The sequence below is a fragment of the Natrix helvetica genome, assembly GCF_964273705.1.
Source record: "Natrix helvetica genome assembly, chromosome: 2".
Taxonomy (NCBI): Eukaryota; Metazoa; Chordata; class Lepidosauria; order Squamata; family Natricidae; genus Natrix; species Natrix helvetica.
Genome location: NC_138552.1, coordinates 253001557 through 253016674, shown reverse-complemented (window position 1 = coordinate 253016674; position 15118 = coordinate 253001557). Strand labels below are relative to the sequence as shown.

The 15118-nt window shown below is 39.4% G+C and overlaps 1 protein-coding gene across 5 annotated transcripts in view; it reads left to right on the top strand.

The window, feature by feature from the left end:
- The window catches only part of KLHDC3 (kelch domain containing 3), a 56420-nt gene that overhangs the window by 24504 nt on the left and 16798 nt on the right, over nucleotides 1–15118 (top strand). For all 5 annotated transcript variants that reach the window (XM_081943693.1, XM_081943694.1, XM_081943695.1 and 2 more), the window contains exons 4-8: nucleotides 2048–2163; nucleotides 3615–3686; nucleotides 3869–4082; nucleotides 4347–4433; nucleotides 10795–10903. In XM_081943693.1, the coding sequence (XP_081799819.1) occupies nucleotides 2048–2163; nucleotides 3615–3686; nucleotides 3869–4082; nucleotides 4347–4433; nucleotides 10795–10903 (598 nt within the window). The remainder of the gene's footprint in view (nucleotides 1–2047; nucleotides 2164–3614; nucleotides 3687–3868; nucleotides 4083–4346; nucleotides 4434–10794; nucleotides 10904–15118) is intronic.

The following is a 15118-nucleotide window of genomic DNA, read 5'->3' as shown; positions in this document are numbered from 1 at the left end:
AGCAAGAAAATGTGTACCAAGTTGATCCTAGCAGTTGGGTTCATTGTCTAATATGAAAGAGGGGAAACATGGAGAAATAAGTAGAACTCAGTTAGAAAACTGGAAAGACACATTACTTCCCACTATGGAAAAGTGGATGATAAAGGTGATTTTGTTGGTAGCAAAATTGTGGTTTTTTTAAATAATATGTCTAGTTTTGTTTCTACTTGGCAATCACTTTTGGACTTTCTGCTTAAAATTAAAAAAGAAACTTTGATTTTAGATTTTGATAATTAGAATGAGTTTTTATTTTTAATTTATTTTAATTTATTTATTTTTTAATGCTACTCATTTTCCCTACAAAGTGACTCTGGATGGCTTTGTAATTTTATAATTTTAAAAATGGCTTGAAATGTTGTAAAATGTAAAGCAAAAGGTTGAGGGTTTTTTTTTTTTTTTTTGCATTCTGTTGCACTAAAGAAAATTGGAAATTATTCTTTCTCCTCTTTGTTCATTTTTCTCATTTTTCTAACTTTTAATTTCTTCCATATTTTTATTTTTTAAGAAAACTACACAAACAATGTATTAAAAGGAAAATAATCCAGTTAGAAAATTTGTGGGTAGCTTTTTTGTAAATGACTGTGGTATTGCGTTTACTGTAATGGGCTCCTGTAACAAATTTAATAAATAATAATAGTAATATCGAGAGTGCTAATACTTCTATGTTTTTTGTAAGCAACAGAAATAGTTTCACTATATATCACACTAGACCTGAGATAATGTTCACAGGGAGTATTGCAAAGCAACAAAGGAACTGTCACAGTTCAAAATCCTAGCAGCCTCATACCTACCATTTCCTATCATCCCTGGAAAGCAAACGTTCTTGTGGGAAAATAAAATCCCATATGAGTCACTTCAGGCTAGACAAAGCCCTGAGCCTATTACGCAGGGCACTGTCCTTTGCTGGCTTACAAATGCCATCTAGATTAGATGTCACAGCTCTAATTTCATCTGTTGCACTTGGTGAAGGTCCTTAGGGATAATACACAACTGAATTTAGAGATCTAAATATGGCCAAGTTATGACAACAATTGGGACCAGAATTTCTGCTACTAAGCAAGGCGATAGTGAGTGTTTTCTAATTTTATGACTTTTTTGCTACAATTGTTAAGCGAATTATTGCAGTGGTTAAGTCAGTCATGCAGTCATTAAGCAAATCTGGCTTTCCTCATTGACTTTGGATGTCAGAAAATGGCTGTCACTGTTGCAAATGAAAATCACATGACCCGAGGTGCTGCAGTTCATTATAAATACATGCTGGCTGCCAAGCAACCAAATTTTGATCAGAATGCTAGGTTTCTTCTAAATGCAAGGACCAGTTGTAAGTCATTTTTTCCAGTGCCATTGCAACTTCGAACAGTCACTAAAGGAATGGTTGTAAGTTGCAGACTACCTGCATATACTCACATAGAACAAGATTTGGCTTCACATTATGAACTTTCATTGGGCTGGAGTACAAGTCTAGCTAGTCTGGTTGAATGGCTATGGTTGAAAGCCAAGTTATGAGAGACCTTTGTGGGATAGAGTTTTTATAGGACAGTCTGTTGCTGCTTCCTGGACCAAGACTAAAAACTGACTGCCAACTTTGCTCAAGGAATCTCCAAGGATTATCTGTGCTTTGGGGGGGAGGGAAATGGGACTTTTTAGGACAGGTGTTGCCTTAAAATTTGCACACTTTTCATTGCTGATGTTCTCAGAATTATACGCACAGGATACTTTTCATTTGTGAAAAATGCCTCTTCTTCATTTAGTCATTTTCCAAAAGGATTCAAGCCTCTCTGTGATATAGTTTGTAATGATAACATAATAAAGCCAGATAACTAATGGGTTTAGAGAATTTTTCATGAACTACTGTATAGCTTTGGCACATACATTGTTTGATTTGCCTTATACCGCCTTTAAATGCAGAAAAAGATTATATAATTTAATGATTTTCCCTCCAAGAGTTATGAATTTTTGTCCACTAAATACAGTTGATGTATCTCCATTTTTTATTTTTATGTGTTAGGCACACACAAGTGGTTCACTCCAAAAGTTTCTGGAATGGTCCCAGGAGCAAGGGATGGACATTCAGCATGTGTCTTGGGAAAGAGCATGTATATTTTTGGAGGATATGAGCAACTGGTGAGTTGTTCTAAAGTTTGTACCATTTATATGCAGATCTACTTGCTTTCAATATTTAAATACATCTGTGAAAAGTATAGTCAGCATTTTCTTTTAGTCAGTTGCTGGTGATAGCCTAATGTTTCCAGTCTGAAAATAATGCTAAATTGCTATTGAAGTTAGAAATAAGACTCACTAAATATAGTAAGATTTGTTTCAAAACGTGCAACTCGGAATAAAATAGTCCATAACTTGGCTTTGAGCTAAAATCTGTTTGTTAATATTTTTGCAAGCTGATCGTACTACAGAGAAACAGATGAATAACAGTAATAATGGATAACAGATAATTGGGTTGTCTAGTGACATTTCAGGCATCTTTGTCTTTATTGATCAGACTGTTTTAAATAAAGTCTATTAGGTCCTGTGGCTGTATCAAATATTAAGCCCATATTAAGTCTATCAAATAATCTGTTGGAACTTTCTGGTGTTTCTGATGATTGTATGTGGATCATACCGTGTTTTCCTGAAAATAAGACAGGGTCTTACTTTCTTTTGACTTCTGAAATAAGCACTTGGCCTTATTTTCAGGGAGGTCTTATTATTTTTGAGATGCAGGAGGCAGCGAGCATGGTCACCTCATGGCTGCTGCTGTGTTGCAATATTTTCAGGGAGGGCTTATTTTCGGGCGTGGGCTTATTATAGCGCATGTTCTCAAAAGCCCGATTGGGCTTATTATCCGGGGTGGTTTTATTTTTAGGGAAACAGGTTAGTTATAGCTAGGTTTAGCAATAGCATTTTCAGTGAATCTGCAGAATTAACATGCAGAATGCTGTGATGCCCTCTGAAGGAAACGGCAGAAACAAAGTAGTAATTTAGGATTCTAATCTATAACCCCAAATACTTTGTCTTCTTTTATGGTAATTCTAAATTCCCCAAATCCATGGCAAGGACAGCCAAATTGTATCTTTTAAAAGTTAGTACTGATTCCTGTCAGAATATTTGGCTTGATGTTTGGGGGTGGGGGTGGGAGTAATCTAGTGAGTTCCATTAAACTTGCATTGCTGGGAACAAATTAGATTCAGCTTTATTATTTTAAAAGGCAGTTGATTTAGAGAAAGTTTGCAGAGCCATGGATATTACTGACAGTGGATTTAATAGCCAATGCTTACTTTTGATGGCTGTAGAATGGAGATAGTTTTATGATGACAACAATGGTAAAGCCCATGCAGTTTGTAATTCTGTATTCATTTTGAGATTTGGATAATCTAACCTCTGAACAGGTGCTTTGCTTTTTACCCACTTCTTATAGTTCCCTGAATATATTCTAATTCCACAGGGAAATCTTGAAGAATTAAATTCAAGAGTTTTCTTGTCTGGGAACAAGGTAACCAATATCTCTTTAGGAATCCTAGTTTCAGTTGGCAATTCTGTTTTGACATGTCAAGTAATTTAATCACTGCTTTTTCTTTCAGGCTGATTGTTTTTCAAATGACATCCACAAACTTGACAGTAGCAACATGATATGGAGTTTGATCTGCACTAAGGTCAGTATATATGCAAACAGTGTATTTTTTGCTCATTAAATGATCCTATTTCTAGTTTAACATCTGTATGCTGTGGGTTAAAATCAACTGGATTATGAATACTCAAATTCCACCCCTTCCACTTCTTTTATTCCAAAATTTAACTTTCCTTTGAGTGCCTTTAACAGGATTTTTTTTTTCAGGGCACACCAGCTCGATGGAGAGATTTCCATTCAGCCACAATAATTGGGACAAAGATGTATGTGTTTGGGGGAAGAGCAGATCGCTTTGGGCCATTCCATTCCAACAATGAGATTTATTGTAACCGAATCAAAGTATTTGACACAGACACAAACTCTTGGCTGGATTCTCCTCCCACTCCTCTTCTCCCTGAAGGCAGACGAAGTCATTCAGCATGTAAGCTGTAACACTCCATAGACTATATCTAAATGGTAGCTCAAACAAATGTCTTCAGAAGGTCATATACTGTTCTGTGTTTTTTCTGTCTATATTTTTCTGTCTTTCTATAATTAGTCATGTGCATCTGTTATGAAGAAAATGCCAAAAGCTCAATTGAGTTGAAAGAACAGTGAACAAGAACAAAAAATCTATTGCTTATCTTTCTGTCTATCGTTCCTGCTTTTGGAGTTATTTTGATCTGTCTTTTCTCTGATTTTACAGTTGGATACAATGGAGAATTATACATATTTGGTGGCTATAATGCACGCTTGAACAGACACTTCCATGATCTTTGGAAATTTGATCCAGGTATTTAATTCGCTCCTTTCATTGGTAATTTTATGATCAGAATTATAATGATGTACTGAGTTGATTACAGGTAGTCCACGGCTTACTACCACAATTGGTAGAATTTTTTTCATAAGTCCTTGTAACTTGAGTCTCACCCAATTTTATGACAATTTTTATGGTGGTCATTAAGCAAATGACATGGTGCTTAAACAAATCACTTACAAATCAATAAGGAATTCCAACTTCCTCAATAGTTGTTTTTTTTAATCAGAAATCAGCAAAAAAAAATTGCAAATTGTGATCACGTGATTGCAGGCTTCTGCAGCCAGTTGTAAATGCAAGATGGTTGTCAAACACACAAATTGCAACTTGTAACTGTCAAAATGGTGCAATGGTCATAGGTTTAAGTACAGCTGATAAGCCCAAAACCATCAATACTTTGAAACATTGTTAAATGGTCATATGTCAAGAACTACCTGTACATGTTGTATAAAATAAATGGGGGCACATAAATGTAGCTAGAGATTCCATCAGTATCAGCTGTTTATGAGTATCTGGAGACCAGTGACGTGCGGTGAGCTTTACGGCTGGTGAGGCTGGTGATGTCATCAGCGTGAGCCGCGGTCCCCTTCATGTTGACTCAGGAAGGAGGGCAATGGGACCACGTCAGCCTCCCTCCTGCGCACGCCCCATTCCCCGCCTTCCTAAGTCAACATGAAGGGGACCACGGAGCGTGCTCCGCGGGACTGCGGCTCACGCTCCGCGGTCCCCTTCATGTTGACTTAGGAAGGCGGGGAATGGGACGTGCACAGAAGGGAGGCTGAGGCTAGAGGAGCCTCCTGCACACTTGGTCCCATTCCCCTCCTTCCTGACTCCTGAGTCAACATGAAGGGGACCACGGAGTGCTCCCATTCCCGACCACGTGTGCAGAAGGCACCTCAGCGTCTTTTCCCTTTTCCCTTTTTTTTAAATTTTCATGATGAGAGCGGTGCGGCTCTGCCTCCCCTGCCTCCCCTGACCGCATGTCCCTGCTGGAGACCAATTCAAATTATTAGCTTTGTTTTATTATTCATATATGGGTCGTCTTCCACAGTGTTCACATTGCACTACTGTAGTGAAATATGGCAACAGGGAATAACCATCTGCAGCATGCCCTAAGGATTCTTTGAATGTGCAGAAGGGATTTTTAAAAATATTAAGGTTTTTTTTTTTTTGTAAAATGATGTGATCTGTTAAAATGGAATTTGCACAGATGGAAATGTGATTCACAGCTCCTACAACTTCAGCCTGTAATTAACTCAAAATTACTTATAAAAATTCATGTGAGAAAAATGTAGGAAAATATATACATTGGGATGAATGCATAGAAAAATATACAAGAGAAAATTTGTATGACAATTGTGGATTTGGGGAGTGTTAAAACTGGATCAATATAAATGTGCAGATCCCAATTATGTATTACAATGGCACACAGATTGTGCAGTGAACAAGATTACTTATTGCTGGTCATTGTCTACAGGTTGGACAAAATAGGTAAGATGGAAGTCACAGCATCACAATCAAAGTCAAGTGTGCAATGTCCGTATACATTGCTATGACTGATAGACATCTAGGGCATATTGAACTTACTGGCTGTAAATTTTTATAGATTCTACTCCAGTAACAGCAGTCAACTTGCAGATCATGTGACTGCATCAAAGATATTTCTGAATGAGGATCAAAATTGTGGAGGTTTAGGCATGATAAGGCAACAGTCTTGTCTGCAGTGTACTTTAGATGAATAAATTAACTCTATGAATTATTCGATTCTAGCTCTATATTAAGAACTTTTTATATGTGATTGTTCTGTGATGGCAGACAAATATCCATTCATGGATTTGAAAATGGGAGAAGGGGGATTCTAAATTTATTCAGGAAATATGTTCTATGTCAGTGATGGTCACTTCCGGTTTGCTCGGAGGGTCATTTTAAGCGTTCCGAAGGCTTCAGGGAAGCCTCCGGACGGTCCCTGAAGTCTCTGCAGGGTCTCCGGGGGGACGGGGGAGGCTCTTTTCGCCCTCTCCAGGCTCCTATAAAGCCTCTGGAGCCTGGGGAGGGCAAAAAAAGCATGTAAAAATGGGGGGTTGCGCCTGATGTGCACGCATGCACACTGGGGGGGATGCGCATTGTATTATGGGTGCGGCACGCCCGCACACAACCCCCCTGCGCTCCCCCCACTTGTGGCACACGAGCCAAAAAAGGTTCGCCATCGCTGTTCTATGTGATAAGTTAATATTCCAGCAGTTCAGATTTTTGCAAGAAGCTTCTTTCTTTTGTGAGGGTTAAAGTCCAAAACCAAGCTGTTCAATTGATCACTTTTTTCACATGATCTTACTCATCCTCACATTTTTCCTGAGTCTTTTAACTATGGAAACACTGCAACCCTTATAAAAGGCCTTCTTAGTTTGAACAGAAGAACCTAGCATGGGCCTCTGTAATCATGTTAAATCTTTAAGATGTCTTTTTCTTTTTCTGTGGGGAACATTGGCCGTATATTGATATTTAATATATTAAATTGAATATTAGGTGGAGTTACAGTTTCGGTTCCCTGCTTAGGCAGACATTCAATAAATTAAGACTCCATTCATATAATGCTACTTTTTAGCCTCAGTGGGTTGAATAAAAAGAAGGGCAAAAAAGTACTTTTCTGCTGTATGCGTACATTTTAAGTTCCTGAATTTTGTTCAGAAAAGCATCCAGAAGCCTCTTGGATTTCCATCTCCCTCAGTGGCTGTTCCTGAAACAGACTTTTCTATTTAGCTTTTCCCATGCCCCAAGGCAGTGACGTGCGGTGAGGTTTATGATTGGTGAGGCACTGACACAGTGCTGAGTTTCAAATATTTTTAGACTTGTGGACTTCAACTCCCAGAATTCCACAGCCAGGCATGCTCAGTTCCAATTTAAAGCAACAGCATTTGTTTTTCTCCTTTGCTCCTTCTTTCTTTTTCTTTTTCTTCTCCTTCCCCTCCTTCCTCCCTCTCTCCCTTCCTCCCCCTCTCTCAAACACACACACACAGAAGTTGGATTGGACTATCTCTTCTACCCCTTCCCTCTCTCACTCACTCTCAAACAAACCCCCCCACACACAAAAGTTGGATTGGATATCTTTTCCAGTGGCTTGAAAGCAGCTCCTCTGCCATCCCCCCCCCCCATTCCCCTGCTGCCTTTCCCAAACACCTCCACCATTGCAAATGCAGCCTGCTGTCTGGGTGGGAAATGCCTGGAACACAATAAAGCCCACCTACCACCTCCTGCTGGCAGGCTGGGGTGAGAGGAGAGGCAGAGGGGAGCTGAGCCTTCCAAAAGAAAGAGGCTGGGGGGGGAGTGTGTGTACTACAGCATGGCCCTTTGCCTGGCTTCCTGCCTCCTCCTGTGGTCTCCTCAGTGCTCGCTTGTGCTCTCCCTCCCCAAGTGTAGTTTGATTGCAGGTGGAGCCACGTTGCCTTTTCAAACCTGTAATCAGTGAAGCTGGGCTAGATTTTTATATAGTTTTATCCAGCTGTGTGTGTGTGAGAGAGAAATGAATGGGGGCCTGGGGAGGAAGTCACTACACTTGGGGAGGGAGAGCACCAGTGAGATTAAGCAGAGTCATCCACGGTGAGGCAGCAACTAGCTCAGCTTTTTCCTTTTACTTTTTTTTCCTCATGATGAGAGTGGTGAGGCTGTGCCTCACTTGCCTCACCTGACTGCACGTCACTGCCCCAAGGGATGTACACATACACAGGCGAATCTGGAAAGAGACAGAATAGGAGGCAAGGGATTAAATATTCCTGTTCTTCCCATTCTTTTCTCTGTTTATCTAAATATGCATAGCTTTAATTTGGTGTACTCAAGGAGTAGGAATACAGTGAAATGAATGTTATTATCTTAAAAACAATGAATGTTACTATTTAGGGATTGAGCCAATAATTTTTAATTACAGCTGAGCCAGTGAGACATAATATAGAAAACTGATCAGTGTCGGTAAAAAAGCTCACAATTTAAAATCTCAAAATATGTAACTTAATTATATCATAATGTTCTATTTTTTCAGATATTTTAAGTTCATAACAATCTCAGTACTGTATATTAAACCCACTTAAAAATAATTGCATCGAAGAGGACAATTAACTACCAAAAATTAGGAAAATAAAACTTTAGCTTACTTAACATAGTAAACACCAAGCAAGTATTGCTGAAATGAGAATTCTATAATGAAGGGTCGACTATGTAAAAGATAGTTATTATTTACTTTTTGATGATATATATAAAAAGAAATACAACAATGGTAAAGTTAATATTTTTTCATTATCTGTTTTTTTTAATTAGGCACAATTTAGGTGTCCTTAAAGTAGAGTAATAACAATTGCATGATATGAACGCTTAGCTTTAAGACATTAAAATCAGTAAAATAATTTTGTTGGATTCAGTTAAGGTCTGTCTGATCCATTACCCTGAAACCCCATAGCCAAAATCTTTCATATGTCAGTTGTTTCTTGGAATAAATTACTGAACAAATAGATTTTTCTGTTTCCTTTGTTCTCCTTCCCATGCTATATTCAAGAAATATCAAGAAAAAAATTTGTTTTCTTTTAATAATGAAATCATTTGGGGATTGGAGGCAAAATAAAGTACTAACATCTGCATAGTAGAGCAGCCCCAACATTTAAAAAAGTACCAAAATAAACTGCCGCCCAAAGAAGACTGCTTAATGATAATTGAATACTGCTTTTTCTTTGGGGGGGGGGGGGATCAGAAACGTAACACCTGATATATAGGGCTGGCTACCTGGAAGATTGAATAGGAACAGTTTAGTACTCTATACAGCTCTTCCTTCCTTCCTTCCTTCCTTCCTTCCTTCCTTCCTTCCTTCCTCCCTCCCTCCCTCCCTCCCTCCTTCCTTCCTTCCTTCCTTCCTTCCTTCCTTCCTTCCTCCCTCCCTCCAAATTTATTTCACAGTGTTATAACTCACTTCAATCCCAAAAGATTCTGGATACTATAAAGCATCAACTGAACAAACACATTTGATCTGAATACCTTTATTCAGAATAAGAATCAGTTTGGTATGGTGGTTAAAAGACCTGCGCTAGAAACCAAGAGACTGTGACTTTTAGTCCAGTCTTAGGTGCTGTATTGGATGGGTGATTTTGGCCTGTCACTTTCTCTCACCAAGAAGGCAATGGTGAATGGTGTAGATTTGTCTAGGCAATTTCCAGAGTTCAACAATGATGCAAGATACACTCCTTTACCCCTCCAAAAATCAGAATATAATCACAAACCAAAAATTACCACAGAAAGCAAAAATTAAAATTCCAAATCAACTTCGGGATAGCTACTGCAGTCAGTCAACCAATTTATTTAATGGTGTGGGATGTAAATCCTTCATTACAGGTGCTATTCCAACACATGGAAATAAAGCACCTATTTTTCTATGTTTAAAATAGCTGTATGAAAATACATTTTTATATTTTATTATTATTTTTATTTGTCCCAACTTTTTTGTGCACTTTTGCAAGGAAGATTTCTAATTCAAATGTTTTATGAGAAGAAAAATATTTTCCAAGAGTAACATCTATACAGCTCTTTGTCTTCTGAATTTGCACATTTCTTCCCTCAAATGAAGAGTAAACAGGCTTCTCTGGCTTCTATACTTCATGTATTTACCAAGAGGTGGCACTGTATCTACATGTATTCTTCAAGAAACTATATATTATAAGCCTATTTTTTGAACATTTTCAAAGAAGCTGTGTGGATTCTTATTTACAAATTCTCTTTTACCCTCCAAAGCAATTGATGTTTCAAGGATCCTTATGTTGTAAAGATCTATCTAAAATGAATTTGGGGCTAAATGATCTGGAATCTTTGAACTGTGCTATCTGTGACTTCCCAAGAAAATTTATAAGAGCTTGCAGTACTTTATTTGAAGATATGTAATACAGTGTTTACACCAACTTCTAAGAAACTGAAGTTATGAAATTTGAATACATTTTTTAAAGATGTTTAACCCATACCAAAACTATATAATTGGGGGGTTTCGTATATTGTTGAAACACAACTTCTAATCGAGTTGTGCATCTATCAATAAACTATCAGCAGAGAATTAAAGCTCACAAACATAAAATACTACAAGGCTCTGTTTTCTGTGAAACAAGGGATCTGGAATCTATCTAACCTAAAATAATTTATTCTGGTTAAGAAATTAGTAAGGAAACAGTGGAAGGAAAGATAAGATGCTTAAGCCATTGGTTTAGGTTCTATATGAGACATAAACTCCCTTCAACTTGAGTTTGTCCCTTTGACTTATCTATAATAAAATACCTTGCAATATTTGTATTTCATGGTCTATATATGTTTTCTCCAGTCTCTTTTACCTGGAAGAAAATTGAACCCAAAGGGAAAGGGCCATGTCCTCGACGTAGACAGTGCTGCTGTAGGGTAGGGGACAAGATCATCCTCTTTGGGGGCACCAGGTAAATAATATTTTATATTGCCTTTATTAATGTTCTGTTTAATCTGTAAATTTTAATAAAATGTTTCCTAGTCTTAAATAATGTAAAATGTGCTTTCATTGTAAAGCATTTATGGAGTCTCTATCATACAATGGTTCTAAACACTAGATATTCTAATGCATGCAAACTTCTAAGCCTATATATATTCATATCAGTGACGTGCAGTCAGTGGAGGCAGGGGAGGCGGAGCCTCACCACTCTCATCATGAAAATAAAAAAGAATTACTCCAGGAAGCCATGAAAGTGGCTGGGAGAGGCGCGCGGCTTGGTTTAGCCTCCCTGGACATCTCAGCAGCAGTCCCAAGTGTGCCGATCTCGCCATTTTTTACATCGGGCGAGCCCAGGATCCTTGCAAGGGGAATGGGACGTGTGCAGGAGGCTCCTCAGCTCCAGCCTCAATCAGCGCAGCCACAGGAAGGAGGGGAATGGGACCACGTGTGCAGGGGAAGGCGATCGCGGCTCTGCTAATCTGAGGCTGTGCGCTGAGGAGCCGCCTGCACACGTGGTCCCATTCCCCTTGCAAGGATCCCGGGCTCGCCCGATGCAAAAAATGCCTAGGTACCGTGTTTCCCCAAAAATACAACCTGTCCCGCACTCACTGACCTAGCGTTATCCTGAAAGCGCCAAGTTACAGGAGCCGGGGGTGGGGGGAGCGCTCACGTTGCTTGCTGCCTTCGGTATACCGCTAGGTTGGGGAGTGCCTGCTGCCGCCGCCCGCTGCCACCGCTGCCGCCTGCCACCGCCGCTGCCCCGCGCCGCTGCCCCGCTCCGCTCCGTGCATAACTTCCAAACTCCAAAACTTCCAGCATCGGCCGCTCTAGGAGTGCTCTCTATGGTGGGCCGGCTGCTGGAAGACTCTGTCCGGAATACTCTCTGTCCGGCAGCCGGCCCACCATAGAGAGCACTCTTAGAGCGGCCGATGCTGGAAGTTTTGGAGTTTGGATGTTATGCACGGAGCGGAGCGGGGCAGCGGCGGTGGCGCGGGGCGGTGGCGGCGGGGTGGCGGCGGGGCGGGGGCGGGGCGGCGGGGGCGGGGCGGCGGGGGCGGGGCGGCGGGGGCGGGGCGGCGGGCGGCGGCGGGCGGCGGCAGCAGGCACTCCCCAACCTAGCGGTATACCGAAGGCGGCAAGCAACGTGAGCGCTCCCCCCACCCCCGGCTCCTGTAACTTGGCGCTTTCAGGATAACGCTAGGTCAGTGAGCACGGGACAGGTTGTATTTTCGGGGAAACACGGTACCTAGGCATTTTTTACATCGGGCGAGCCGGGATCCTTGCAAGGGGAATGGGACTATGTGTGCAGGCGGCTCCTCAGCACACAGCCTCAGATTAGCAGAGCCGCGATCCCCTTCCCCTGCACACATGGTCCCATTCCCCTCCTTCCTGAGGCAAGATGAAGGGGACCGCGGCTGCGCTGATTGAGGCTGGAGCTGAAGAAACTTCTCCGTTTGGGCTGCGCCCCTGCGATCGGAGCAACCACGTGGTTTGATGACGTCACCAGCCTCACCAGTCATAAACGTCACCGCACGTCACTGATTCATATATATATGAACCAGTTGTTCCTAATTTCATATCCTCCAGATATTTTACACTATATTTCCCATCTTGAAATAGCTAAGTTGGATGGAAACAGCAGTTGTGAGGATCAAGAGAACATTGCATTTAAGAAGGCTGTTTCCTGATGATTTCAGGAACCCCCCCAGATGTCATTTTCAGTAGCTAATTCTTTGTGAAATAATAATTGTTCAAATACCTCTGGGATACAGTATATCAGACAGTATTAAAATGTCACTGTGATTGAGTGGTAGAATAGCTACCTATCCTGAAATGCCAAGATTTATAGACAAGCTGAACATTTTTTTAAAATTTATTCAGCTATAGCTTCATTCTGTTAATCAAATTCTTTGGAATAATTTGCTTTTTACACTGCGATCCTATAGCATGCATTGTCTTCCTTTTATTTGAGGCAATATTGGGGGGGGTCCTCCCCTCTAAAGTGCAGCTATCAATGTACTGTTACATCGGAGCACAATATTTTACTCATCCTACTGATCAGAACAAATATGAATGTCACACTAGGGATGAACTACAGTATTTTAAATAATTTGGTTATCTTTTGTTGTGAATAGTGTCCATAACTTTGTCTTGAATCATTTTTTAGGCAAATAGGCAATTTCTTCAAGATGGTCTTCCTGTGTTTGAGCTCACAACGTAACCTTTTAAATGTCTCTTCATTCTTGAATTTTACTGAAAAGGTCAAGTGATTCCAAGTCATTCAACATGTTCTGAATAAGATAATGGACTCTCATATAGAGTACATGCTTGATGCTGCTCCTGTATCAGCAAACATCTTCTTTCCTACATTGTGGATTGATTTTGAAAGTTGGGTTAGCATTTCTGGTTCTGTGCTAGAGTATTTATACTAAAGCAAATAACTGTTATTTGCAAAACGGGGGTTTGTGACTACTCTGTTTTTCTATTACTTTTCCCCTCCTTACCTTATCACACATCCCAGATCCTGAATTCAGACAAATCCTTGCTTAGAACTGTTTCAAGCTGTTTATTTGATTTCTATAGCTGCCTATCTGAATAAATGAGACTAGTAGAAAAAAAAAATCAAGCAATCTTTGACAAACCCAGTCTTAATCCAATTTAGTGAGTTTCTGGTTATTGCATGATATCTGTTTAAAAACAAACTAAAGATCTTGATTTTTTCCCAATTTATATAAGCAGCATGCTCTAAATTCTTGGTTATCAAACTGTCCAGTTTCTGGGTTCATCATTCTGTCCTCCCATACCAAGAAACCTAAGTGGATTTGTATTTCCGTTTGCATGTGTGTATACATAAGTGTATGGCTGGAATTATTGTGAGATCACCTGGTTCTAAAAATGGCACCATTAGTATATTGGTTCCCTCCTGTAATTGCTTTTCATTGCTTTTTGAAAACAGCCATATTCATACACTACATGTTGAAAATGGATGCTAGCAATTTATTTGTTTTTTTTAATATGTTATGGAATTCAGTGGTTGGTTATCAATCTAAGAGATGTACTTCAAGAGGCAAGACATGGTCCTTTTTGTAACATATCTTGTTCAATTAGAGAGAGAATTGATAGGCTTATGGTTTTCTAATACTAATTTAGAATCTTGAGTTAACAGAATGTCAATTTCAGGTTGGTGTGCACATGTGCATTAAGAAATGAAAATGGAATGAAAATGATGCTGTATGGAAGAACGCAGGATGTGGGCCAGAATTATTTTACCCTGGTTTTTTTCTTTGTATTTCAAAAAAACAATGATCCTTTCAAATGAAATTCATTTTGCTTTTCTAATTTTTTTTGTAACTTTTTATTTTATGTTATTTAAAATAAGTATACAGCTGCCCATTTTCTGACCAACTCTGAGCAGCTCCCAATCAAACTTAAAAAAATATACTGCCATTTTCTGAATTATTAGCTTCTGAAATTTTCTTTTGCAAATTTAGAGATGAAGATATTTCATAATATTTAGCTGCAAAATGAGATATAACATTTTCAGTTATATCCAATACTGTGAGCTATTCTGGTACAGTGGTTTTTCTTTCCCATCTCTATTTTTTTAAAAAAATATATTAATTAATCATGCTTGTACATTGTTAATACTTGCAACTCATCACGGTTTACACTAAGCCATTTAAATAATAGAATATAATTAAAGCCATAAATAATAACATAAAATGTATGCTTATTCTTAAAGAATAAGCAAATACAAATACTGTACATTGCTGCAGCTATCAAGCAACACTAATTGTTAATTACCCTGTGGAAAAGTTTTGTTGGCAACTTTGGAAAGAGATTTGCACCAACCCGTTCAAGGGGAAGGCTATTCAACAAGGTCAAGTTCACCAAAGAGAAGCACCTTCTCTCTCCCTATCCCCCATTCATTTCTTTCCTTTCTTACATTTCTTTCCTTTCTTACATTTCTTACATTTCCTTTGTATCTGGAGAACATCCTTTACCAGGGAAAATATACAGGATGGGTCATTCCTATCTCATTTCGAATCCATTTTGGTACACTTGTAAACCACCCAGAGTCACACAAGTGTAATTGACGGTATAAACATTTGGCAAATATATAAGTAAGGAGAAGGGCTCTAAATGCCAAAAAGAACTATTAGCCAATGCAGCACTGCAGTATATC